At 54.8% G+C, this 23,077-nt stretch overlaps 12 protein-coding genes and 1 non-coding gene across 13 annotated transcripts; 4 read left to right on the top strand and 9 right to left on the bottom strand.

The window, feature by feature from the left end:
• Nucleotides 1-36: 36 nt before the first annotated feature.
• M421DRAFT_101276 (class I glutamine amidotransferase-like protein) lies at nucleotides 37-925 on the bottom strand (the record flags this gene model as incomplete). Its single annotated transcript, XM_033586619.1, has 3 exons — nucleotides 37-327; nucleotides 393-619; nucleotides 697-925. The coding sequence occupies 3 exons, from the start codon at nucleotides 923-925 to the stop codon at nucleotides 37-39; spliced, it is 747 nt and encodes a 248-aa protein (XP_033448099.1).
• Nucleotides 926-1,182: 257 nt separating this feature from the next.
• M421DRAFT_5525 (MFS general substrate transporter) lies at nucleotides 1,183-3,103 on the top strand (the record flags this gene model as incomplete). Its single annotated transcript, XM_033595293.1, has 3 exons — nucleotides 1,183-1,482; nucleotides 1,557-2,834; nucleotides 2,888-3,103. 3 exons carry the CDS (start codon nucleotides 1,183-1,185, stop codon nucleotides 3,101-3,103), a joined length of 1,794 nt encoding a protein of 597 aa, XP_033448098.1.
• Nucleotides 3,079-4,169, bottom strand: M421DRAFT_161764 (uncharacterized protein). Its single transcript, XM_033587686.1, has 2 exons — nucleotides 3,926-4,169; nucleotides 3,079-3,878 (listed from the first exon to the last, which is right to left on the bottom strand). Exons 1-2 carry the CDS (start codon nucleotides 3,955-3,957, stop codon nucleotides 3,251-3,253), a joined length of 660 nt encoding a protein of 219 aa, XP_033448097.1. The 5' UTR covers nucleotides 3,958-4,169; the 3' UTR covers nucleotides 3,079-3,250.
• Nucleotides 4,170-4,623: 454 nt separating this feature from the next.
• On the bottom strand, nucleotides 4,624-5,263 carry M421DRAFT_5523 (30S ribosomal protein S12; the record flags this gene model as incomplete). The annotated part of the gene is made up of 3 exons (XM_033595292.1): nucleotides 4,624-4,695; nucleotides 4,743-4,843; nucleotides 4,900-5,263. 3 exons carry the CDS (start codon nucleotides 5,261-5,263, stop codon nucleotides 4,624-4,626), a joined length of 537 nt encoding a protein of 178 aa, XP_033448096.1.
• Nucleotides 5,264-5,426: 163 nt separating this feature from the next.
• M421DRAFT_421038 (uncharacterized protein) lies at nucleotides 5,427-6,755 on the bottom strand. The gene is made up of 2 exons (XM_033592693.1): nucleotides 5,935-6,755; nucleotides 5,427-5,877 (listed from the first exon to the last, which is right to left on the bottom strand). The coding sequence occupies exons 1-2, from the start codon at nucleotides 6,574-6,576 to the stop codon at nucleotides 5,548-5,550; spliced, it is 972 nt and encodes a 323-aa protein (XP_033448095.1). The 5' UTR covers nucleotides 6,577-6,755; the 3' UTR covers nucleotides 5,427-5,547.
• Nucleotides 6,756-6,858: 103 nt separating this feature from the next.
• M421DRAFT_161739 (HET-domain-containing protein) lies at nucleotides 6,859-10,103 on the top strand. Its single transcript, XM_033587685.1, has 2 exons — nucleotides 6,859-7,600; nucleotides 7,651-10,103. The coding sequence occupies exons 1-2, from the start codon at nucleotides 7,141-7,143 to the stop codon at nucleotides 9,948-9,950; spliced, it is 2,760 nt and encodes a 919-aa protein (XP_033448094.1). The 5' UTR covers nucleotides 6,859-7,140; the 3' UTR covers nucleotides 9,951-10,103.
• Nucleotides 10,104-10,660: 557 nt separating this feature from the next.
• On the bottom strand, nucleotides 10,661-13,873 carry M421DRAFT_42685 (uncharacterized protein; the record flags this gene model as incomplete). The annotated part of the gene is made up of 1 exon (XM_033594515.1): nucleotides 10,661-13,873. A coding segment is annotated over one exon (3,213 nt), but the record flags the coding sequence as incomplete, so codon positions are not given.
• A 508-nt stretch (nucleotides 13,874-14,381) lies between these two features.
• On the bottom strand, nucleotides 14,382-14,974 carry M421DRAFT_421036 (uncharacterized protein). The gene has a single exon (XM_033592692.1). The coding sequence runs from the start codon at nucleotides 14,652-14,654 to the stop codon at nucleotides 14,400-14,402; it is 255 nt and encodes an 84-aa protein (XP_033448092.1). The 5' UTR covers nucleotides 14,655-14,974; the 3' UTR covers nucleotides 14,382-14,399.
• Nucleotides 14,975-16,274: 1,300 nt separating this feature from the next.
• On the bottom strand, nucleotides 16,275-16,360 carry M421DRAFT_t73. Its single transcript has one exon. It is a non-coding gene; the product is annotated as a tRNA-Pro (tRNA).
• Nucleotides 16,361-16,573: 213 nt separating this feature from the next.
• M421DRAFT_421035 (PAP2-domain-containing protein) lies at nucleotides 16,574-18,624 on the bottom strand. The gene is made up of 3 exons (XM_033592691.1): nucleotides 18,277-18,624; nucleotides 16,921-18,218; nucleotides 16,574-16,872 (listed from the first exon to the last, which is right to left on the bottom strand). The coding sequence occupies exons 1-3, from the start codon at nucleotides 18,393-18,395 to the stop codon at nucleotides 16,796-16,798; spliced, it is 1,494 nt and encodes a 497-aa protein (XP_033448091.1). The 5' UTR covers nucleotides 18,396-18,624; the 3' UTR covers nucleotides 16,574-16,795.
• A 258-nt stretch (nucleotides 18,625-18,882) lies between these two features.
• M421DRAFT_161685 (ras-domain-containing protein) lies at nucleotides 18,883-20,295 on the top strand. The gene is made up of 3 exons (XM_033587684.1): nucleotides 18,883-19,264; nucleotides 19,316-19,519; nucleotides 19,569-20,295. The coding sequence occupies exons 1-3, from the start codon at nucleotides 18,989-18,991 to the stop codon at nucleotides 19,950-19,952; spliced, it is 864 nt and encodes a 287-aa protein (XP_033448090.1). The 5' UTR covers nucleotides 18,883-18,988; the 3' UTR covers nucleotides 19,953-20,295.
• Nucleotides 20,225-21,090, bottom strand: M421DRAFT_421032 (uncharacterized protein). Its single transcript, XM_033592690.1, has 2 exons — nucleotides 20,982-21,090; nucleotides 20,225-20,895 (listed from the first exon to the last, which is right to left on the bottom strand). The coding sequence occupies exons 1-2, from the start codon at nucleotides 21,081-21,083 to the stop codon at nucleotides 20,686-20,688; spliced, it is 312 nt and encodes a 103-aa protein (XP_033448089.1). The 5' UTR covers nucleotides 21,084-21,090; the 3' UTR covers nucleotides 20,225-20,685.
• A 375-nt stretch (nucleotides 21,091-21,465) lies between these two features.
• On the top strand, nucleotides 21,466-22,974 carry M421DRAFT_64074 (SEN34 subunit of tRNA-splicing endonuclease; the record flags this gene model as incomplete). Its single annotated transcript, XM_033596113.1, has 2 exons — nucleotides 21,466-22,221; nucleotides 22,549-22,974. 2 exons carry the CDS (start codon nucleotides 21,466-21,468, stop codon nucleotides 22,972-22,974), a joined length of 1,182 nt encoding a protein of 393 aa, XP_033448088.1.
• Between the last annotated feature and the right edge of the window lie 103 nt (nucleotides 22,975-23,077).

Below are 23,077 nucleotides of genomic sequence, written 5' to 3'. Positions count from 1 at the left end.
TCTAATCCGCACACCCATCGATCAGCAACACAATCCCTAATCCTCCATAACAAACCTCAAAAACGCCTGCGCAATAACAACCCCATCATGCTCCCTCCCCACCCTCGCCAACGCATCCCGCGCCTGCTCCTCATCGAAAATCCCCTGCTGGTGCCGCATCTCAACAAGCCGCCTCACAATCCCCTCGGTGAACTCGGGGTGGCCCTGCACCGAAATCAACCGCCGCGCAGCATACATGCCCTGCATCGCACACACCGGGCTGGCGCCTAGTGACTCTACGCCTGCAGGGGTGCTGAAGACGATGTCTTTGTGCATTTGGTGGATTGCCTGTCGCGGGTTAGTGTCGTCACGTCGTCACGTGATTGGGGCAAGGAGGCAAGGGGGGTGCGTACCAGCGTGTCCTGCCCGAAGACTTGCTTCCCCCGCGCGCTGAGCTGGACGGGAAGAACGCTGATTTCCCACCCGGCGTCGCTGCGGCCGACGCGTGCGCCCAGTGCGCGGCCGAGGATCTGGTGCCCGAAACACACGCCCAGGATCCGGATCCGGGATTGCTGTAGGAGCGTTTCTGTAAAGGAAACTAGCTTCAGGATCCAGGGGGTGTTGTCGAATGAGTTGTGTTCTACGTCGTCAGTTTTATGGCGCGCTGTGTTGCACTTCACTTCGCGGTGTGTGGCGCTGGGGAGGTGATGGGCTTACTGGATCCGCTTATCAAGACGGCGTCAATGTCCTCAATTTTTGGGTACTCCTGCGCAGTTACGACGTCAAAGGCGCTCAGCTCGAGGTCCTTCTCGGGATTCAAACCAAGGCCCGATGCGGCTGTTTCAAGCAACGTGGTGAAGATGCGGTCGTACGCGCCGTACAGCTCGACGACGTGGGGGGGCGGGGTGTCGCATTGGAGAATTGCTATTCGGAGGGGGGTCTTCATCTTGCTGCGCTGGATGCGTGTGCTTAGAGTTGGGTTGGGGCAGACGTCAAGATATGCGATGCTCGGTGTTTAATAACGCGGTCGGAGCTCGGATGCGTTGGCCGCTTCGGGCTGAGGCTGTCGGTACAGCTGCCGCCCGCTGCTTTAGCGGTGTCTCGCGCATATGACGCTCGATGCTTTCTCTCCGACATCGCATTCATCCGTCGCTGTTTTACTCGCGTCGTTGGTGTCTCGAGCAGTGCCGTTCGTGCTTCGACATGCACTCCCCGCGCAATGCCGAGGCGACCTCCGCTACCGAACCCTCGGAACGCACACCCCTTCTCGCATCGCCGGGACTGCGCCAAGAGGACCCTGTGCCCATTTCAGAAGAGCATGTTCTGGCAAGTCAGGAAATCGGCGTGGGTGCACAGGACGTCGCGCGGTTGCCGGAGCTGGGAAAGAGTATCTCGCGCGCGGAGGCTGAGCATCTCGTCAAGTTCCAGAGGAATGGGTTGCTGGAGGGTGTGCCTCCTTGGCGGTTCCGATGCGTGTTTGGCGGCATCGTGATGGGGTATTTTGTAAGCTCGATATCTGCTCTCGGGCTTTGTGCTGAGAATGGGCCTTGCGATTGATGCGATGCTGATACGGTCAGGTTGCAATGTTCGATTCCACGCTTATGGCCTCTTCTCACCCAGTCATCACATCCTACTTCAACGCCTCAAACTCGGCGTCGTGGCTCTCCACGGCGTTTCTTCTGACCTCAACATCCCTCCAGCCGCTTATGGGGCGCCTGTCTGACACCATTGGCCGCCGACCACTCTACCTCGCGGGTCTCCTGTTGATATCACTAACGACCGCATGGTGTGCGTTCGCCCAGTCCATCGGCTCCTTCATCGCCGCCCGTGCCTTCTGCGGCATAGGCGCCGCCGGCGTGCTCTCAATGGGCAACGTCATGACCAACGACCTGGTCAGCATCCAAGTCCGCGGCACGTATCAGGCGTACATCAACCTGTTCTACGGCGGCGGCTCAGCCTGCGGCGCGGCATTCGGTGGCTTCCTATGCGACAAGCTCGGCTGGCGTATGACCTTCGCGATCCAGATCCCCGTCTTCGTGCTCCTACTGATCAACGCCTTCCTCACCACCCCGTCAGACCTGGGTCCGAATCTGCACGCGCGCTCGGGACTCGGGATCCGCGATGCGCTACGCGGCTTCGACATTGCTGGCTCCGTGCTGCTCACGGGCTCCGTCGCCGCGCTCATCCTGGGCTTGAATCTCGGCGGCAACGTGTACTCGTGGAAACACCCGATCGTCATCACCGCGCTTGTCGCTGCGGGCGTGGCAGGCTCTGTCTTGATGTACGTTGAAAAGCACGCCAAGCGCGCCGTCATGCCCCTCCCCATGCTGTTCAGCCGGCCGCGAGGGAGTCTGGTGTTTAACAATTTCTTCGCCGCGCTGGGCATAAACACCATCCTCTTCAACGCGCCGCTGTACTTCCAGGCCGTCAAGCTCGAGTCCGCTTCTGTGTCTGGATTCCGGCTTGGTGGCCCGTCCGTCGCGCTGACCATCTGCGGAGTGAGCTGTGGGTTCATCATGACAGCCACGGGGCGCATGAAGTGGCTCATCGTCGTCGGCACGTTGTCCATGTTGGTCGGCAGCGTGTGTCTGAGCGTCATGTGGGACGGAATCCCCGCGTGGCTGGCGACTGTCTTCCTCATCCCGTCGAGCGTCGGACAGGGTTTGTCGTTCCCAGCAACATCCCTTGCCGTGCTCGCAACAAGCACACAGGAAGACCAGGCCGTCATGACCAGCACACTGCTCTTGTGGCGCAGTCTCGGCGTTGTGATGGGTGTCTCGTTCAGCAGTCTGATCTTGCAGAATTCGCTGACGGCGTATCTGAATGCGCTTGTCACCGGAAGACACAAAGACGAGGTGCGCGGTCATCGGTTTTCTTGACTTTGAACACACTGCTGATATCTCGACAGATTATCCTCACAGTTCGCAAATCTGTTCGAAGCATTATCGACTTGGACCCGAAGCACCAAGCTCAAGTCATTGAGGCCTACGACCGCAGTCTGAAAGTCACTTTCATCTCGGCAATCGTCGTGTTCGTCATCGCAAACACCCTGATCCTCGCCATCAAACTCCCGACGCTGAAGAAGAAACCCGCCGACGAAGAACCGTCCGAACCCCCAACCTAATCCACACCCACCAAAAGCACGAGTGAACCCAGTCATCAAACAACAGCACAAGTACGCTCAAATCCAGATATCAAAGAACAGCGCAAGTACGCTCGTATCTAAATCAACCCCCACCTGCAAAACACACGCACCCCCAACAAACCTTCATCACCAAGCAGCAGCCGTCTCAGTCACCCACTGCGTCCCACACTCCCCATGACAATACCCGCTGCACTGCCTCACCCTCGTCGCTGTCGGCGTGGCACTGCACCCGTCCACCGTGCCTGGCGGCACCGTAGTCGTACTCAAGACAATGCAGTCTGGCGCGGGACACCCAAGCGTGTCCTCGCGACAGGTCTGCGTCCCGCTGACGGTCAGCGTGTAGCACGGCCTCGTCGGTTGCGACGTCAACGTGGCCGACGACGTCAGCGACCCTGCACACCTCTCCGCCACAGTCCAGCTCGTCGCACACCCCTGCGGACACTTGGTCGGGCACGGCGCAAACACCGTGTCCGTCGCCGTGCGCGTGCAGCAGCTATCAGTGATGCACGGCTGCGTGATGGTGCTGAGCCGCAGACACGCCGGGCGGATGCAGGACGCGGCGTTGAAAGCGCACGAGGACCAGGGCGCGGGCGTGTCGACGCGGGTCGTGAACGACGGGCAGTGGCGCGCGGCGAGCGAGGTCGTGGTCACGACCGTGCGGATGATAGTTTTGTAGGTCCGGGTCACCGCGGTGGAGGCCGGGCAGGTCTCGTACGAGGGCGGGGTGTAGGGCGGGATGGCGAGGGTGAGAGTGCTGGGGCGTGTCAGCGGGGGCCGGACGTGGCTTGCGTCAAGATGTACCAGAAGCTCAGGAGGAGCGCGGTGATATGCATGGTGAGTTGTTTGGCTGGGAGGGCTGGATGGTCTGCATAGCAGGAGCTTCAGCGGTGTGCGTCTTTATGCTCTTCTCGTGTGCTTCTGTCTTCCCGCGAGCTCGTACACATCATTACAGATCCGAGGGATGCGAAGAGTAGTTGCTGTCACGAGCGCAAAGTGAGGGGGTCCCAATACTGATGTCGCAAGTTCGTGTCACGCATGTTCGTATGTCGTCTGGAATGTGAAGTAGCCTTGAATTGGAGGTTGAGCTGAGTTGTGAACCAGCCAATCAGCTGAGCAGTGGCTTTCCAACGGCCATACAGGTCTTGACGCTTAACTCCAGACTATTGTTACTATTTCAAGCCGCTTTGAAGTTGCTCCCTGGCATGTTCGAGATGTCGCTGTCGGCAGAGCGAAGTATGGCTGCTGTGAGAAAGCTCGCGCGTGACCTCGTATCGATTCAAATAGTCGATGAGGCCTCCGCTCTCAGAGCTAGGAAGGATCAGCATGTGGGTGACAGTGTTCTCTCATCCCTGACAACTCGGCTCTATCGTATTATCGCTCGGGTGGCTTCGAAAGAGTCATGCATAAATGTATCAGCGCAGCTCTTGGCCGCTTTCGATTCGAACGCCCCTGTTGCCAAACATATGTTACACGTATATACACTTCCGCATGAAGCTCGTTTATGCGGCGGCGGGCTTGGGCTTCTTCGTTCCATACTTCGACCTCGATGTGATCCTGCTACCCACACCACCCTGTGTCTTGTTAGACATGTCCATGACCAAATGAACGTAATACATACCAGATCCAGAGCTCCTCTGACGAGATGGTACTTCACACCAGGGCAATCCTGTGCACGTCCACCTCGTACCATGACGACCGAATGCTGCTGTACATTGTGACCTGCCCTTATGTCAGCTCTACAGCCCTGATATCGTCCAATGCTGCCCAAGACGTACCCTCTCCAGGAATGTATGCTGTGATGACCTTTCCCGTGCTCAGACGCACCCTAGCAATCTTCCTCTCGCCAGAATTGGGCTTCTTGGGCTTCGTTGTGCCGACCTTCAAGCACACACCCTTCAACTCTGGTCTGTTCGCAAGCTGTGGCGATCGCAGCTTTCGCGCCCTCTGCTGTATTCTTCCTTGCCGCAGGACCTGGATCAATGTGCACTTGTTGGCTCGTGGCGCGGGTGTAGGGCCGAGGGAGAGGCCCGCGAAGGCATTGTGAAGCGGTGTGGCGGTAATAGGCGAGCGCGCAGCAGCCAGAGGCGACTGCACGAAAGTGGAAGGCCGTACGAGTCGTCGGAGGAATTGCACAGGCATGGCGGCGGCGGCGATGTCGTTGAGCTGTCGCGGTCGTCAAAAGTTCGAGATGCGGCGCGATCGAGCGGAAGTCGCTGGTCCGTGCGCGAGTGCTCGCTCCTTGCTGAGAGGCGTGTACAGAGTTCATCAACGTCAACACACAGCAGTCTCAACAGGAGTGATTCGCTGACTCAAGTTATATCCAAGCTTTTTAGCACAGTGATACACTCCTACACAACATCTTAATTCGTTGATTCAAGTTATATCCGAGCGTTTTAGCACAGTCATGCGCTCCTCCACAGCGTTCAATCTGCATGTGCGACATCTGGGTCGCATTGTCTTTTGGCGATAAGGTCTTCTTCTTGAGTGCCTGCAGCAGTGCCTTCTCCTGAGTCATCGTATTCGATCGATACAGTGTCATTGAGCTCTTCCTTGCGCCTGTCGAGCTCTTGCTTGATGGCTCCCTCTCTGTTCAGACCTTCATACAAGGCCCAAGCTGCCAATGTTTTGGCATCCCTGGCACCCTCTCGCCAGAGATCCTCGTAACCGACCACTCGCAGCGTGATCATCTCTCCCTGTCGTTTCTCACCGGTCAATTTGCCACGAAGATCTTCAATCTCCTGACGATCTAACTCCTACACCTGCGTCAGTATCTGCTGTAGTGGCGAGGTGCCTTGTTCGAGTCAGCTTACCTTCTCCCACAGGAATATTGGCATGAACTCATCCGAACCACCAGGACTGGGGTACATTGCATTCTTCATCGATGGTTCCGACATCACAGAGCGACGCAGCGCCAGCTCCGTCAAATCGACCAACTCTGACTCGGGCAAAGTGAATCCTGTTTCTTCAAAGATCTCCTTCGCAGCGGCCCCACTGAACTTCTCTTCCTCGTCTATCATGCCAGCAGGTATCTCCACGAACTTCAGGCTGCCCGCAGGAACCCGTGGCTGCTCTGTCAAAACGACCCATCGCTCATCCCTGGAATCCTTAGGCCGCAGTATCATCAGCATGGCCACGCTACCTCCTCGCAAGAATGCGATGCCAGGAAGCTCTGTTCCCTTAGAGTTACGAATAACAGCTTTCAGCTTCAGGAACCCGACTCTTCTTCCGAACCAGTCAACTGATTGAATCAGTACTGATTTCAGCAAATACGGGTCGTCCTTGAAGTCGTGCTCCGAGTCTGTGTACTGCAGTTCCAGATTTGACCATAAGGTAGTCCTCCAGGTTTTGAAAGCAGGCCACTTCTCCAATTGCTCCGCTGTAATGTTAGGGGCAAGCACCACATCGACAGGTCGCCGAAACTCAGTCATGGTAAATTTCTGCGGTGTCGCCATTTTTGCGACTTGCGCCCTAGAACCCGCGGGTTTGCTTTTATCGATGCAGTCTTGCTGTTATTCTCGTTGCAGGCGGAAGAGTCTCGAGTTGTTGACGTGGGATGCTTGGATCAAACTGCTCACACCAGACGGTGGCAACCGGCCTTCGCCAAGGCGGAATTAATACAAGGAACACAAATCTCAAGATATGGAGACGACTGTAAGCGCCAACGCTTGGGGGCCGGTCCGCTTTACTTCCCGAAGTGTGCGGGCTCAGGCTCACGTCAGCGCTATAGGCTGAACATCCCAGCTCGCCTCCACCAGATGCCATGTTAGGCCCAATCCTGCGATACGATCTAGCGAGGACGCACGCCACAAACATAGCGAAGTCGTCATCAAAAGACTCGCATGGCTGGAATCTCCCTGGTCGGTCAATATAGAAGCTGCGTATGTGGATCTATCGGGACAAGACGAACTCCCGATTCCCAACCACCGCATTGCACGCGCATCAAGTACTGATGAAAGTATTTCCGCTTTGTTGGAAAGCCCAACGTCCTGTCGCTATCGTTACAAAGTCCAGTCAAGATGCTTTGCGATGTCTGCTTTCGTATGCTTCGCGGTCAAGATGGCCGGGTGTGGAAAGGAACCTATGACCTGCACTTCACTCACCACCCTGATCGGATGTCCTTGCGTCGTTCAGCAGATATGAATTGCGGTATCTGCCGAGTACTTCACGAAGAGCTGCAGTCTAAATTGGATGCGACCCACGCTGTCTCCATCAGCGACGCGAAGACCACAGAACTATCGACAACTCGGAGCGCAGTGGCACAAACCGCTTCTATGAATGACACAGCGCGGAACAGCTCCCGTTCAACCAGCTTGAACAGGAGGCGACAGACTACAGATCTAAAGGAAACGCAATTAAACATCTCGGCAATGCTCTCTGTGCTTGATCACCCAAGAGTCAAGGACCTTTATCGCTTGGACTTCAAAATGCGCCTCGATCGGACTCGATGTAAACGGACGTTCGTTTTGCAGAAAAATGGTAAGGACCCCTGCAGATGGCTCTAGCTCGGTGCTGATTTTGTCCACAAGACTCTAGCGATCCACCCTTCAGGACGCAGCTCTCCGATAACACGTCTTCAGACGAGGTCTATACTCTTGTTCTGAACTGGATGGCAAAATGCACACGAGAGTGCAAGGCCCACTGCAGATACGTTGGCCAAGAATCTCCAAAGTGGTATCCAGCACGACTGCTCAGTCTCAAGTCACTCAAGAAAGCGGATCTGTTCAATACGAAAGGCAGAGATAAGTGTCTGGAAACCCCTGATGTGAAGATCAAATTGGTAGAGACCGAGGGCTGGCCGTTCCAGAGACCGGCGGACAATGTTCGCTACGTAACCTTGTCCCATTGCTGGGGCCAAGGTGTGACAAGTGAGCATAGATTGACATCGCGAAATATTGATAGGATGAGACATGGGATTAGGCTGGGCGATCTCCCTCAAACTTTCCAGGATGCCATTACGTTTGCGGCTCGGCTGCCTCAGGTTGGTTATATCTGGATCGATTCACTTTGCATCAAACAGGGGCCGGACGAGTTGGACGATTGGCTAAAGCAATCTGCGACTATGGACAGAGTCTACAGCGAAACCTTTCTCAATCTCTCGGCTACGCATGCCTCTGATAGTCATGGGGGTTTGTTCAGGTTCAGGACCCCCGAGCTTCTCCTGGAAGATGAAGTCACGCTTAACATTGATGGCTTGCCCGGTGCGCATCCGCCGCCACCAAAGCACCCGCCACCTGAGAATATTGTGCGAGCAGCACCTGCACCACTTGTGCCATCAACGGGAAGAAAATTTCTCATGTACCTGGGCACATTTTGGTTTGTACGGTGCATCTCCATGATACTTCGCCATCTACATAAAGAGCTGGGGAATATTCTGGAGCTTGATTCGGTATCAAGGAACCAAGTTGCAGAGAACAACAAACCCCTCCCCCCTCAAAAGGCAAGCTCCGGTAGTGGAATCAAGGCCCTCAAACGTTCGAGCATAAAGCTTGGGGCAGTCAATGCTTTGAGACGCTCTCGTTTTGGATCTGGCCTCAGTACCTTAGCAAGGTCAAGTACCGACCTGAGCGAGGACAGTGATACAACGCCGCGATTCGAGACTGAGCGACAAAACTTGAAACGCTGCACCATCCTGGATGCATCATTCTGGTCCAATCGAGTTGACAATGCGCCTGTAAATCGAAGAGGGTGGGTACTGCAAGAACGTCTGATGTCGCCAAGAGTACTTCATTTCTGCCATGACCAGGTCGCCTGGGAGTGTTGTGGCTTTGACGCTGCAGAAGGCCAACCTGAGGGCATGCCAAACTTCCAGCTGACATCTGGAGGCATTATCGAGGAATCGCGGCTGAAAGGACTTGAAGTCAAAGAAGACGGTGCACGTCTGCGCAATATCCGTCTGAACAACTACAAGGAACCAGACGCGCACATGAGGCCCAAAATCTACTCCCTCGAACTCTGGCGTCGTATCGTGGAAGTGTACACCAAGACCGCTATCACAAACTCAGAGGATAAGCTCATTGCTTTGTCAGGTATGGCAAAGCTCATGGCTGACAAAATTGGATCCAAGAGAGCCCCAGCTCAATACGCTGCTGGCCTTTGGAAGCCGCACTTAGCGAGCCAACTGCTCTGGCAGGTGGAGCCATTGTGGCGAGAAGTCGATGAAATCTTTGAGAATGTATCTGAAGCTCCCGGGGCCTATCGCGCTCCATCTTGGTCGTGGGCGGCTGTCGATGCACAAAAAGGTCATGGCATAACGTACGGCGACATAACGGATCAAGACCTTTATATCAACGTTCAACAAGTGTCCGTCGCGCCCCGAACCAACAGTAACCCCTTCGGTATTGTGCAAGAGAAAGGCACATATATTGACCTGTGGGGCAAACTTCGCAAAGCCATACTCTACGGCAAGCCCAAGGGGCGTTTTGGCTGGCGCCTGGTAGATCGAAGTCCCGAGCTCGACAGCGAAGAACACACAAATATTTACCTCGACTGCCCAGCAGACGCCACTCACAACCAGATGCTGGGTTTCGATCACGACATCTCGCGCGTCTACATCATCCCTGCTGCAAAGGGCCCTCGCGTCGCATCTGAGGAGAGCAAGTATCTCACCTGTTTAATCGTTCAGCATCAGCCTGGTCACAAGGCTGGTACCGCTGTCTTCAAGCGCATTGGTGTCACAAGACTGAGCCCTTGGGCGGACAGCGAGGCGCTGAGCAAGAGGAACAAGCATGATGAGTTTGCTATCTTGGAATTCATGCAGAGCGATGTGGACATGCCGTATGGAAGATATAATGCCGAGAGGGGTAGGCACATGATACGCCTAATTTGAGAGCTACACGCCTATCTGTCCATCTGGGGAAAGAGACTCTATTTCTCGGGTATCAGTACCTCATCAGGAGAATTCATTTGTAAAAACCTTAGTCTTGTAAATTTGTCCCCGAGAATGCGCGCCCTACTCAGACCCTCGTACAGTGCCGAAGCTGCCAAAGCCTTCGCGTCGCACCAAGAACACCCACAAAGTCCGTAAGTGACAATTTCCCCTCTTCAAGTCCGCTTCGACCTTCTTTTTGCTCTCCCCGCGTGAGTACGAGGAGATGTCCCACTGCTCCTGCGGCCTCAACGCTTCTCGCAGGGCTAGCACAACTTGATACCGTGCTGCCTCCCCATCGCAGATGTAGCGAGATGTGTTCTTTGGCAGACTGTCATTTCTGTCATATTAAAAATGTGGCCAGTGAAGCCATTGCTGCCTCGCTGAGGAGGGCAGGAAGTATATGACGCAGAGGAGCGAGATTGCTGGGTAAGGGAGGTGAGGTCAGATATGCGAGGAGAAGAAGCAGATGAGACGTGTGATCTCATTGAGACAAACCATGCATTAAAGTGGCTTGGCAGGTATACTCAGACCTTGCAAAACGGAGATCGAGTTATAAAGGCTCTGAGGCATGGCCAGACTTTGTGGGAAACGAAACAGATCATTCTCAGAAGCAAAAGGTATTAGAAAGAGCTCAAGAATCAAAACTGAACAGCAACCCATCAGCGACTCTACCACCCCCTCGCCTTACCCTTCCCCTTTCCACTCCCAGGCTTCGGGCTCAGCGCCGGGAAGTCATCTTCTTCCATCTCCTTCCTACTCTGCTCCTCCGCAAGACTCAACTGCATCGCGAACTCCAGGTCGCTGAGCTCGTTGCTGTTACTCGAGCTGCCGTTCGCTTTGCCCTTGTTGGCTGGAGTGTTCCAGGGTGAGCTCGAAGCAGACTTCTTGCCCTTGGCGTACTTGATAGGAATGTCGTAGGGCGAGGGCTCGGAAAGATCGTCGTGAAAGGAGTCTGAACCGTTACTTTCTGCGAGGGAAAGGCGGATGGCTTCGGCGATATCAGGGTCAAGCTCTTCCTCCCTCGAGCCGGTACCATTGTGTGAGGAAGACTGGTTGTTGCTGCTGGGTGTCGGCTTGACGGTCTCTTGTCGAGAAAGCTCAATGAACTCGCTCTCACGACGTTTCTTCTCTTCCGCCTCTGCGTTCTCCTGTGACAGCAGCAGAGCATACGCAAGAGCCTCATCTTCGTCCTCGAGCAGTTCGGTGCCATAGCGCGCTGCTTGTCGCTCGGCCTGCTTGCGTCTCTGGACCTTGTCACGCTCGAGCTCGAACTGTTCATTCTCGATATAGCCCTTCAGGTTGACGCGCCCTGTTCCAACAAAGCGCTCGTTTATATGGTTGACTCCACGCTCAGTTCGGCGCAGGCGGCGCTTGCTGCTCTTGTACTGATCAGCCGCCAATGAACTGAAGCTCCACCAACGGAACTGATTGCCCAACGAAACAGCGCCGCGGAGGACTGTTGGATCCGGGTCAAGGAAGACGGCACCAGCAGCGAACATGTTGATGCCAACACCCTGAGCGGAAGCTTGCGCTTGGACGAGTCGTCTTCGAGCACGAGAAGCGTGGCGTGAGTGGAGAGTCGTGATGGGCGACAGGCTCGAGGCAAGCGGATCCCACGCTTGCACAAGACCATCATTGCCACCCGCAACGAGGTAGAGTGAGGTCAATGCCAAAGAGGAAATCTCCGGAGAGTCTGTGTAGATGATCCGGAGTGGCTCGATGGTGTTGGGGTATTCAGACGAACGTGAGACAGGCGATCTTACGTCCCAGATCAAGACAACACCGCTCTTTGTACCTGCTGCCAGGAAGCGAGCTCGCTGACCAGGAATATCCGCAGGCGACGATGGCTGGCTTGCGACTGACATAGGCGACGCGCATGGCGATGAAGCTGTTGAAGCTGTAGAGAATCCGAGTGCAGGATCTTCTGACAGCATGAGCGTTGAGAAGGTCGAGTTGTCCAGTGCCGTCACGTTCAGGCGAGTACTCTTGAAGCCGCCAAAGCTGAGCTTGGAAGAACGCCACTCTTCTACAAGGCTAGCGCGCTCGGGTGAGCTACTGGACGATATGTATGAAGAGCTGCGGTTGCGCCGAGGAACTTGAACAGGGTCTAGCGTAGCAGCACCAGCTCCGCCAAACAACGATGGAGCGTGGGAGATTTGCGGCGTTGCTGTACGAGTTGATGTGGCGGTGCTTTTGTCCTTCTCGTTCGATCTCCATCGAGTAAAGCGTGTGATTTCAGTATTGTTGCCTTCGTCAAGCCCACAGTCGAAAACAACCATGGCTTCGCCTGCATAGTTGCCGTCATCGCCAGCAAAGTCAACTTCAAGACGCCTGCGCATGTCCCAACCCAAGCAGGCCTTTCGGAACTCCTTCGGCGGCTTTCGCAGATACTGCTGGATTTCCCTAGTCTCCGCAGCAAGCTGCTGCTTCCCCAGGCACATGCCATCCCAGGATGTTCGAGGAGAATAGCTCCCGTCAACCTCAGCGTCGCTGTACGGGTCAGGTCGTGCGACACGTCTGCTAGGCTCAACTAGACTCCAGTAAACACTGCGTCCAGTGAGCCAAGCCAGATACTCAGTAGGCTCCGTGATATCGGTCGTAGTAGCTTGGCTGCGAGTTGGAAACTTCGTCAGGTAGAACAGCTCACCAAGCGCATTGAGAGCCACTGCCCAGATGCGGTTCTGGGTCTGTCGTTTCGTAGAGTAGTTATCGTCCACAACAATGGATACGATTGGGACTCCAGGGCTGAGGATCCATCGAGCAGTGAGCTCACCCTTTTGCAGACGCGACGACGCCTTCACACCGTCGGTACCGAGACTGCACGCCGTAACGACACCCGCCGATGAGCCCATCATCATACCAATGGTGCCTTCTGAGAGAGTGGGTATTGTGTTGGACTTGGCAATCCAGACACAGCATACAGCTCCACCATCAACGCCCAGCTTCGGTATTCCAAACTCGGGCTGCGTGAAGTCCATAGACTCAGCGATGAAGCGACCACGCATCTCGTCAGTGGCGCGGTAGTAGCAGGAACCTTCTGGACAGCCCTGACCATAGATCATACCGTGAGGCTGTGATACATCCATGACATTTGGACACCCAACAACCTCACCAGATCCCAGGCCCCATTCAGCAGTTCCAGGAAAGCGTTCTGAGAACTGGCTGTAAAAGTTGGGGTCGCTCTGACCCCATGGATCCACCTTCGCGACTGTAGGATCGCTCGCAGTGACCATGCCAACATCATCAGCACCATGTATGAACCTTGGCTCCTTCTTGTTCAGGCCGGCGCCGAAAGAGGCGTGGATGTGATTGATCGTCGTATACGTCTTGGCGTCGTAGGTCACGACTGGGTGGATGCTCTGCACCAGACCAGCGCGTGTTGGGTTCGAGTTGTCTTGCATGGGCTTGCCGCGGACCAAGGAGCGCAGCATCCTCGTACGCAGAATGTACTCGCTCCGCCATGATGCCAATGCAGTGAGCCGCGTGAACCTCCTCTTCTCAGATCGCACAATCTCGCCGTTGTCCTCTAGGTTTGCGTTGATGGCTGCATCCTCGAGGGCTGCGGGACCCGGAAAGTAACGGGCGAAGGCTACTTGCCATGCGTGCGGCGTCGTGACGAGATCGTTGAAGCGTCGAGAGACAAGTGCAACAGCAGCAAGATCATTCGGCGACAGATGCGCAATGGCATGAATCAAGATCTCGTTGGGCAAATGCGCGATTGGTGAGCGCTTATCGTCGGGCTTTCGGACAGTCTTGATAACCTCGAAGAGAGGCGCTTCAGGGTTCCTTTGAGCTGACTTTGATAGAGCTTTCTCATATTCGTCGATTCTGTTCCTCGGCAGAGGCGTCGACTGTCTGAGACCATTCAATCCCTCGGTCTCAGCATCGCCATCCGAGCTGGGCGTCCCGGAACGCGTCGCGTCGCGTGTGTCGCCAACTGACGGTGACTCAGACCTACCTTGCGACCCACCTGGGTGAGATTGCAGAGGAGGCTGTGGGTCATCGTCGCGGCGCTGTCCATGCTGGAGGGTAGGGAAGGGGGTTTCGGGAGCGATTGATGGTGTACGGGTGTTTGCGAATTCGTTGGGAGACTCTGGCTGCATAAAACTGTTGGAGAGGCGAGGGATGTGGGCGAACGACTGAGCTGTATGACAGTACTCAGTCAGAGTCAGAGTATGCGTGCGCGGGGCGAATGGAGGCTTGGGTGGTGTTATTGTGAGAGGGGCAATGTTCGCGAAGTTTTGACTCGGCCGCGGCTTCCTGCCAAGGCCAAATGCATCATGACGCGGGAGGAGGGAACGTGGGGCATTCACGGACTTCACGTTGGAGGTCGATTATGAGTCTCCACATTGTTCAATGTCTTCAACCAATTTTTGTGACACCATGACTACCTTTCCTACTGCTACTTCAGGCTTTGGACTTCTTCGAGGGCTTTGCACGATCCAGAGCGCACATCCTGGACTCTAAGTGTTCTTCCATGTCCTCGAGAGACATGCCGATGGGCTCTTTGTTGCAGTATCGCTTGTGAAAAGGTCGGATATTCTTCTGACGCTCTCGATCGCAGAAACACGCATCACCACAGCCACCACACTTGAAGTTTATTTGAGGAGCTCCCACTCGAAGACGTAGTCCATGGCGAAAGGCATCTTGCCCGTCTGGCATGATCCACGACCTACGTCCCCGAATTGCATAGATGACAGAGTAAGGAAGGACATAGTGAATTTGCTCTGTGGAGGATTGGAGCCCATGACAGCGTGACTCATCAGCCGCTCACGTCCCATCAAGCAGGAAGTTGTCTGGGATGGCAGGGCTGTCGATAAGAACGGCGGTGCTGTTCTTCGGATAGACTAGCTTGTCGCTGACGCCTGACCTGTGACTAACTGTCGTCATACAAGAGAAGGTACATATGCCGGCTTTAAGCTCATGGCGCACTCGTAGCGGCGTTTCTGGTGGTAAGAGGTCGAAGAAGCACTGCAGAAGTTACACACTCGAGAAGCAAGCGTCTTGGTGCCTTGCTCGATAGTAGGATTTCTTAAGCTCCTCATCTGCCACGGGTGACAGTGGAGGTGCGCTTTCGTCAATCATGTTGCTCGGAAGGTCGGGCTGTTCGTCGTCGCCTTCCTTGTACTTGAGCACATTCCAGATGTGGCCGTTGGGAATATTGTTCTTGAGTAGCTTCGAAGGAAATCTCTGCAGGCGTCGCAGTTGCGCATGCTCGTCAGGGCGTGTGATGTTAAGGAGCTTGGTGTGTCGAAAGTGTGGCTCTCTGCTGATTCGCTCGTGGTTGAGAAGGGTTGCGATATCGATCAGGTCCATCGGCTCGGTCGTCGCCATGGTTGAGAATAGTCGTGGAGATTGGGTTTGTGTGAGGAAAGATCATAGGCAGCGCAGTGGGTTCGAGGTATGAACCATCAGCGTCTGCAAGTGCCGCACCCTCACCCTGACTTTGATCTATCACCGCAGGATGGAAACATCAGGCAGCGACCCACCATCTACAAACCTCCCATTCGCCGACCCTTGGAACTGCCGCATTTCTTCTGAAAGGATAGGTGGGCAATTCTAGCTCCAGCTGTGTGCATGTCGGTTCGGTGTTGCGTAAACATGACGATGCGAACTGCACTGCGCTGCAACCCAAAAACAAGGCTACTTCAGTCCCTGTAACTCCGTCAGTATATAGATACAGAATTCAGAAGTGCTTAGCGATAGTCGGTAGATAATCCAGCGTGGGTGTTGTTTCATTATCATTTTTTGTGCAAGTAGTAGTGAGCGAACAATCGGGGACGGTCCAACATGGACCTCAAGAAAATGTTTGGGAACTTCCAAACGTACACCCAAATAGCCAATTCTTGAGCAGCAAATGAACAGTATGGCGAGTTTTAGAATACCAAACGAGTCCTTCACAACCGCCACACTGCTTTCAGCTGCACCCAGAGAAAGTACAAGCTAGAGAAGTAAACGTGGCGCCGATCATAGTTACTTTCGAGTCAACACTTGCAAGTGTTAACAAAGCCTATATGATCCTGATCTCAGAAGGACCTCTTATGAACTGCTAAAAGGTCTTACCGGAATGTCCTAGCAGATAGATACACACAGTACTCTGCTGTCATCCTATCCTATTTAAAGCACAGCGACTCATACAGAGCCTTAAATTCATGTGCACAGAACGACACACACTCGAATTTTCAATGGTTCCTGAGGCATTACCTTCGGACTCTAGCACATCCCTGGGCAAAAAGACAACCGCTGCAGCCCTGCACCAAGACATTAAGAGCACAAAAAGATGGGTCCTGCCGCGACTCGAACGCGGGGCCTCTCGCAAGAAAGCTTAGTTACCCTAAGCGAGAATCATACCACTAGACCACAGGACCTTGTAGCTTGTTACTACTGTTGATGATATCTGTTCCCTTAATAAAATATATAACCTTAGATGTTTAGAGAGGACTGTTAAGTCGACAGTCATTGATGGTATCGGTGTAAGTGGGCTGGAGATTTGGCCCACACAGACGCTAGCGGACATTAATATTCGTATTGACCCCACACCAGATCCGAAATACTGTACTCTTGATCGAGCCTTACTGTGGGTCAGATGTATGCGTTGGGAAACGTGAAGTTTCCGCTCGGTGAGACTTGAGGGTTCGGCCACGACGGCAGCAATGAACCATACCCAACGCGAGAGGAGACACGAACGCGGAAAGGGTATCAGATTCTCATGTCCCAGGAGGACCAGCCATTCGGGTATGTTGTGACATATTCAAGGTAATCTTATGAATGTAAAGCCAGAATAGAAAGACAAATAACGACGGTTATGGTCGAATGCCGATACCAAGGCCGACCAGCTCGAAAATGATGGGATCAAGTCCCACGGCAAACCAGCCAATGCCTGTAAACAGTTAGTAGCTGGCAACACTCGACACAAACAGTCACTTACCACTGTACACAATCAGTTTGGTAACGACTTCAACATCGTACCGTACACGTGGCTTCGTGAGCTTCATAAAGAGCTCGCGTTTCTCGTTTTCTTCCTCAGATTTCAGCGTGGCATCGCCTGCAAGGTCCGTATCGCTGTCCGGCGGCGTTTCCATTTTGCCATCGAGGGTTTTGATGTTGCCTGTGCCCATCATCTGCTCGTATGAGTGGATTCGAGAAGCCATTGGTGTAGGCAGCATGCCGGTGCCTAGCAGGGGCTGACCTCTTTCGACCGCAGGCGCCACTGCTTGGGATGGCGGCGTAGATGACCACTCTAGATCCTCGAGTACCGTCCCATCAGCTGAGGTAACGCTTTCTCGTCGCCGACGGTTGCGGTAGGCAAGCGTCTCGTATGCGTCAGAAGCTGATTGCGGTCCAACTGATACAGATCGTTTGCGTGGATGTGCAAGGTTTTTGAGCATCTGCGGTAGCTGCGAAGCGGGTGGGATGACGTTGTCGTCGTCGCGCATGTTGGGTATCGAGGTGTATGACGAGGCGTTGAGGAAGAAGGCACGGGGTAGATTCATGCGACCTCGTTCCAGCAATCTGAACAAAGGCGGTAGAATCTTAAACAGCGTCAGCTTTGCTGTTGCCCTCCATACGAAGATGATGACGACACCAAGCAGTGTCCGTATGATAGCCTTGGGCAACCCCAGCTGCGCAAGCTCGAAGGGCACCGTTGACGGGTAGAGGTCGTTAACCGCGAACCCTGATTGCGCATAGTGCCATGCGCCGATATTGATGCCAACGACGACACCAGAGAAAGCAACACTGTCGTCAAAGCATGGGCAGTCGTCAGCAGGCTCGGGGTGAATTCGAACTAGGACGAAAACGACCAAGGTAGCTATGATGAGATCCTTGTAAGTGCCGCTGAAAATCCACGAGTCAATCCAGTCGCTGAAGACCAACTGGAATACGGTTATGAGTGCGCCAAGTGTGCTTCCAACCAGGACATCAAGAAAGCCGTGCATACCACAATACAGCCGTCCAACTATGATGGAGACCGCGTAGAGGTAAAACAGCGCCTGCAAACCAATGTTGACCGTAGAGCTGTACTCGTCTGATTGTCGTATCATATATATCGCATAGAATGTAACGGAGACAGCGTTCGTCGAGTGCGAGGAGGGAAAGCCGTACTCGAGCGCTGCTGAGCCGGACATGGAGATACGAGCGAGGGGCGGCGATAGCGGGCGAGGCAGACATAGCATGTCCTTCAGGAACCCGCTCCAGTAGATTCCAGCTGCCAGCATGAAGACGGTGCTGCACATGTCAGATGTCGCGCTAGCTTCAAGGTTTCGGTGACAGGTCGCTGACGTACGCTCGCCCAAGGCTTGTATAGCCGCACCAGAACTGGACTGGCAGGAAGACCATGAAGAAGGTATGTGTCCCAAGGTTCGCTGTGTAGGCAAAGTAGGTGTCGAGCGCTGGCGAGCGCATGCTGTCCTGCATCCAGGCTAGCCAAGGCGTCTCCCAGCGCACTATGGGGATGAGGCGATTGCGCAGGTCATTGCGCCACTTGGGCAGTCGTCGAGCATCTGTTCAGCGCTCAGCTTGTGTCTCTTTCAACCGCACACAGCCTGCACACAGCCTGCACGCACAGTGGTCGTGGTGCCGGTTTCCTGCATCCAGCCGCTTCTCCTTTTGCGCCGGCGCTAACGTCGCAGCGCCTGTGAGTTTGGGGGCCACGCTCGCGGGCGCATCATGCTGGGGATACATGGGAGCAGTCGGCGGGAGAGTGTCTCGGGGCAGACAGGACGATCATGGCCAGAGGGCGGGGTGGCTTCGCGGTGCATGCGACATCAAGATGGCCGTGCGCTGGGTCGCACATGGGGTTGACGGCGACCAGACGGCTAGCGCCGTGTGGTTGCCGGGGAGAATGACGGCAACCAAGCGTATAAACACGGCGGCCCATGAGCTTCGGCCCCTCGCTACCATAACGCTGCCCCAGCACCCCAACCCGCCGTCCGCATTGTTACCACGGTCTGCATTCCCGCGACCATCGAACGTTGACACCTCCACCCACTCCTGTCATGGCTACCGCACCCTCGCAAAACTACGACTACCTGCGCCGCAAGCAGAGCACAAAAGCCCCAGGCGCTACGTCCATCACACCGGTCCGCAAACCCATACGCACACCCAGCGAACGCAACAGCAATGGCACAGTCAGCTCATACGGGACCTCGCAGACAAATAACACCACTGTCACCGAGCCGCCGAGCTTCTCGAAAAAGCTGGTCGTTGTTGGCGACGGCGGCTGCGGAAAGACATGTCTGTTGATCAGCTACAGCTCCGGCAACTTCCCAGAGGTACACCCACGACACCGCGCCCTTACTGTCTTCCATCACTGACTGTCGCAGAAATATGTGCCGACGGTATTCGAGAACTACATCACCCAGACACCGCATCTGCCAACGGGCAAGATGGTCGAGCTCGCTTTGTGGGACACTGCTGGGCAAGAAGAGTACGACCGCCTGCGACCGCTCTCCTACCCAGAGACCGACATCATCTTTGTTTGTTTCGCCATCGACTGCCCCAACTCGCTCGAAAACGTCATGGACAAGGTACGCTGCCCACTTCCAACTTTTAGTCGCACACACTAACTCGTCTAAGTGGTACCCCGAAGTCCTCCACTTCTGCCCCACAACGCCGTTGATGCTGCTTGGTCTCAAGTCAGATCTGCGTAACAAGCAGAACTGCATTGAGCTTCTCAAGACCCAAGGTCTCACACCAGTGACACCCGAGCAGGGTCGTGCCGTCGCCAAGAAGATGGGTGCTATGTACATGGAGTGCAGTAGTAAAGAGCAGGATGGTGTCGAGGACATTTTTGACACTGCTGTTACAATTGCCGTTGGCGACGAGTGGAAGACGCCAGCAGATAAGCGCACAGATACCTCCTCCAGACCCGCCGCAGCTGGGCATCACCGGACCATCTCGACCATGTCAGACCTACCTAAGAAGAAGAAGAAGGGCAGTAAGGGGTGCACGATCCTCTAAACGTGCCCTCTGCAATCGAAGGAACGGCTATCTCGACACACGACGCTGGACGACACGATCAAGATGCTTAATGCCCATCTCATCACGCCTTCGATCCCTTTTTGCATACTGGTAGCAGCTCCCACCGCCATGCTGGTCAGCCGCTGCTACCACTTCTGTAGCCTGCTACACGTATATGATTGACGGCGTTTCTGGCTGTTTTTGAGCGATAACCTGTACGACTGGGCTTCGACCTGAATAGTCTACGTGTGCATTTCACCTTCTGTATCTGTATTCGGTATTTAGTTGGGCGAGCGCGTACCGCCACGCATAGGAATAAATTCTAAACATCTTCACAGACTTCAGTACCCTGCCTGCGCAGTGACCTGTCAACGTACATGCTATCCATTCGAATAAATCTAGACCTGTCCACAGAATACATCCTTCTTCACATGTATCCACAGGACTTCACCAATCAACCCTCGCCTCCGCGCCAGATGTGTCGTGCAGCTTCGTCAGCCAACCCTGCCTCTCCTGTCGAGTCTCCTGGTCCGGTATTCTTCCTGATCCTCGAACCAGCTCTACTCCTGCTTCCTTGACTTCCCCCACGGCTCGACTGACATCTTCAACATGGCCGGATCGTTTGCGGCAAGACCTTGACCGTCACGACTTTGGCAGCCTTCTCGATGTCCACATCTGGACTGGCAGCGACCGATTGACAACGACTTTTTCACCGATTCAGCATGATATCTGCTCACTTCTCATGCTCTGTCACTTCAGTAGCCCCTTCGTGCTCTGTTTGCCCCTCCGGTGCGCCCTCCTCGCCCTCATTCGGATTCTTGGCCATGACATTCTCAAAGTGGCTCCACAGCGATTCGACGGGTGCAAACTCGGTGCCGACTTGAGTGATCTCTTCGAGGGAGCGATTCAGCTTGTTGATGTTTTGAAGGACCAGTTCGAGACTCTGGAAGCTCGGTCAGTCTCGTGTTTCGTTGAGCGCACGGCGGTGTGCAGCGGTGTGTGTGAGGAGATGCGGGGCGGTGGATTTACCTGAGCGATTTCGCCCACCAGCATTTCGCGCTGCTGTTCGAAGTATGTCTTTTCCGGCGCAGGCTGCGCGCCATTTGCGGTCGAAGCACGGTTCGTCGACATGTTGATCTGTTTTGGTCGACTGTTTGGACGCAGGAACGCGTCGCATATCCGGGGTGGGGTTCGCTGCGCTTGGGCCAGGCGCTAAGCCGCCAACTACAAAATTCCGTTTGTTACCTCAAGCTCTTCTCATCAATCGACCACCACGATGAAACCACACAAGTGAAGGTAAGCCAGTCTCCGCAATTTCCACAGCCGGGATCTTCCCCGAGGCTCTTATGATTAACACCATAATATCTGTCAATCCCCTGAATCCCACAAGATGGGACTTGATGACTCAAATTATTGTATTCACACTATGATCCAACCTTCTGCCTGATACCTTGACAACAAACACCTTCCTGCCAAGCAGCAAAGCTAACAGCTCTCGCTCTAGATCGACACTATGGCGCCAGCCCCGGCTCCAGTAGAAGTTTCCGAACCCTTCCCTATCTCCTGCGTCGCAGGGCGATACCTCCTATTCGATGTCGATGTGATCTCGCACGTTCGCCGCAGCCACAACATCTGTGGCGTTCTAGTCGGCACAATTCCAAACCTCTCGCAGCAAAACGTCTTCCTAGGCGTTCCACTCGAGCTCATGCCTGAGGAGGCACGAGTGCTTGTAGAGGGAGGACATGCGCACATCGTTGATGATGTTGAGACACATCGTCAGGGGTTTCAAGAGATGAGCCGTGTCGACAGGCTCAAGTACCTGGCCGAGATGGACCGCCAGGGTACTGAGGCTGCGCGAGAGAACATGGCCGCGCAAGAGAAGAAGAAGGATGCTGCCTTGAAGAAGAAAGGCTTGAAGTCGACTGTCGAGACTGAGACTGCCCCGAACGTCGCGGATAGCACTGCGGCCATCGAGAGCACGACAACAGCACCCAGCATAGCTGACAGCACCACATCTGACGCTACAGTGCATGTAGAGCGACCTGGCTCTGCTGGCTATGGTCTCGACACATCATCGTCGGTTTCAGTGCCGTCGGCACCTTCAGAGTCATCGAGCACTGCCGCTTCTGAGCTAGGGTCGTCTTTCGTCGACTTGGGTTCTATCATGAAGGGGTCTTCGTTCCTGAACTCTCTTCCATCATCAGCAGAATCAGAGCCTGCCGCAGCTGCATCGGATAGCCGAGTAACAACATTGTCGCCGCAGACCTCTGTCCTCAGCTCGTCCTTTTCTGATCTTGGTTCAATCATGAAAGGCTCGTCCTTCTTGGAGCTTGGCCCGGCTCAAGCCAAGATCGACAAGGCAGAAGTCGAAGAGGCCATGCCCCTCTTAGCAAAAGAGGAAGACGCAGAGTCTGTGGAAGTGAAGCTCGAAGAGGCTATGCAACAGGAGTTCAAGGCCGTTACTGCCGACGATCCTGAGGAGGTCGACTTGCGAGAAGTCGCTCCACCCATGGTCGTCGACGAGGCCTCCAAGCCAACAGGAGACCCACAAGAGGTCGACCCGTCCACCGCGTCAACCTTGCTCTTCGACGCCGAGCCAGCGGCATCCGCACCTGCCGCCAAGAAAGCCTCCAAGAGTGTCTTTGCTCAACGCCAGTACATCACACCCACCACATCCACACCGCCCTTGCCAAGCCCAGCACAAGATGTCTCCCGACCTCTCCCAGTAGTCCCCAAGAGCTACCCGCTCTTCCGCTTCCTGCACTCACGCGGCTACTTCTTCATGCCTGGTCTCCGCTTCGGCTGCAACTACTCTGTCTACCCCGGCGACCCGCTGCGGTACCACAGCCACTTCCTTGCTACGGGGCTGGGTTGGGACGAGAAGTTTGATCTGTTGGACATGGTAGGTGGAGGTCGCCTGGGTACAGGGACGAAGAAGGCGTACATGGTTGGTGGAGAGGACCCCAAGGCGCCCAAGGAGGACAGTGTTCGCGCATTCTCGGTCGAGTGGGCGTCGATGTGAGGATCTTGACCGGGCCGTATGGACTTGACCGGGCTGTATGGAGAATACGATGGGGATACTGTATGATGAATGCAAACATGAAGACCTGCGACGTTGCACTGCT

Source organism: Didymella exigua, assembly GCF_010094145.1.
Source record: "Didymella exigua CBS 183.55 unplaced genomic scaffold M421scaffold_15, whole genome shotgun sequence".
Classification (NCBI taxonomy): domain Eukaryota; kingdom Fungi; phylum Ascomycota; class Dothideomycetes; order Pleosporales; family Didymellaceae; genus Didymella; species Didymella exigua.
This window is presented reverse-complemented; position numbering and strand designations above follow the sequence as displayed.

Bases quoted from the DNA above. Each gene is read 5' to 3' on its own strand.
- M421DRAFT_421035 (XM_033592691.1), bottom strand. From the start codon at position 18,395: ATGCGCTCGCCAGCGCTCGACACCTACTTTGCCTACACAGCGAACCTT. The intron at 18,219-18,276 runs GTACGTCAGCGA...TGACATGTGCAG, and splicing joins TATACAAGCCTTGGGCGAGC to CACCGTCTTCATGCTGGCAG. The intron at 16,873-16,920 runs GTAAGTGACTGT...AACTGTTTACAG, and splicing joins CAAACTGATTGTGTACAGTG to GCATTGGCTGGTTTGCCGTG.
- M421DRAFT_161739 (XM_033587685.1), top strand. From the start codon at position 7,141: ATGCTTTGCGATGTCTGCTTTCGTATGCTTCGCGGTCAAGATGGCCGG. The intron at 7,601-7,650 runs GTAAGGACCCCT...TTTGTCCACAAG, and splicing joins GTTCGTTTTGCAGAAAAATG to ACTCTAGCGATCCACCCTTC.
- M421DRAFT_161764 (XM_033587686.1), bottom strand. From the start codon at position 3,957: ATGCATATCACCGCGCTCCTCCTGAGCTTCTG. The intron at 3,879-3,925 runs GTACATCTTGAC...GACACGCCCCAG, and splicing joins GCGCTCCTCCTGAGCTTCTG to CACTCTCACCCTCGCCATCC.
- M421DRAFT_161685 (XM_033587684.1), top strand. From the start codon at position 18,989: ATGGCTACCGCACCCTCGCAAAACTACGACTACCTGCGCCGCAAGCAG. The intron at 19,265-19,315 runs GTACACCCACGA...TGACTGTCGCAG, and splicing joins GCTCCGGCAACTTCCCAGAG to AAATATGTGCCGACGGTATT. The intron at 19,520-19,568 runs GTACGCTGCCCA...AACTCGTCTAAG, and splicing joins TCGAAAACGTCATGGACAAG to TGGTACCCCGAAGTCCTCCA.
- M421DRAFT_421032 (XM_033592690.1), bottom strand. From the start codon at position 21,083: ATGTCGACGAACCGTGCTTCGACCGCAAATGGCGCGCAGCCTGCGCCG. The intron at 20,896-20,981 runs GTAAATCCACCG...CCGAGCTTCCAG, and splicing joins TGGTGGGCGAAATCGCTCAG to AGTCTCGAACTGGTCCTTCA.
- M421DRAFT_421036 (XM_033592692.1), bottom strand. From the start codon at position 14,654: ATGCCAGACGGGCAAGATGCCTTTCGCCATGGACTACGTCTTCGAGTG.
- M421DRAFT_421038 (XM_033592693.1), bottom strand. From the start codon at position 6,576: ATGGCGACACCGCAGAAATTTACCATGACTGAGTTTCGGCGACCTGTC. The intron at 5,878-5,934 runs GTAAGCTGACTC...ACGCAGGTGTAG, and splicing joins CAATATTCCTGTGGGAGAAG to GAGTTAGATCGTCAGGAGAT.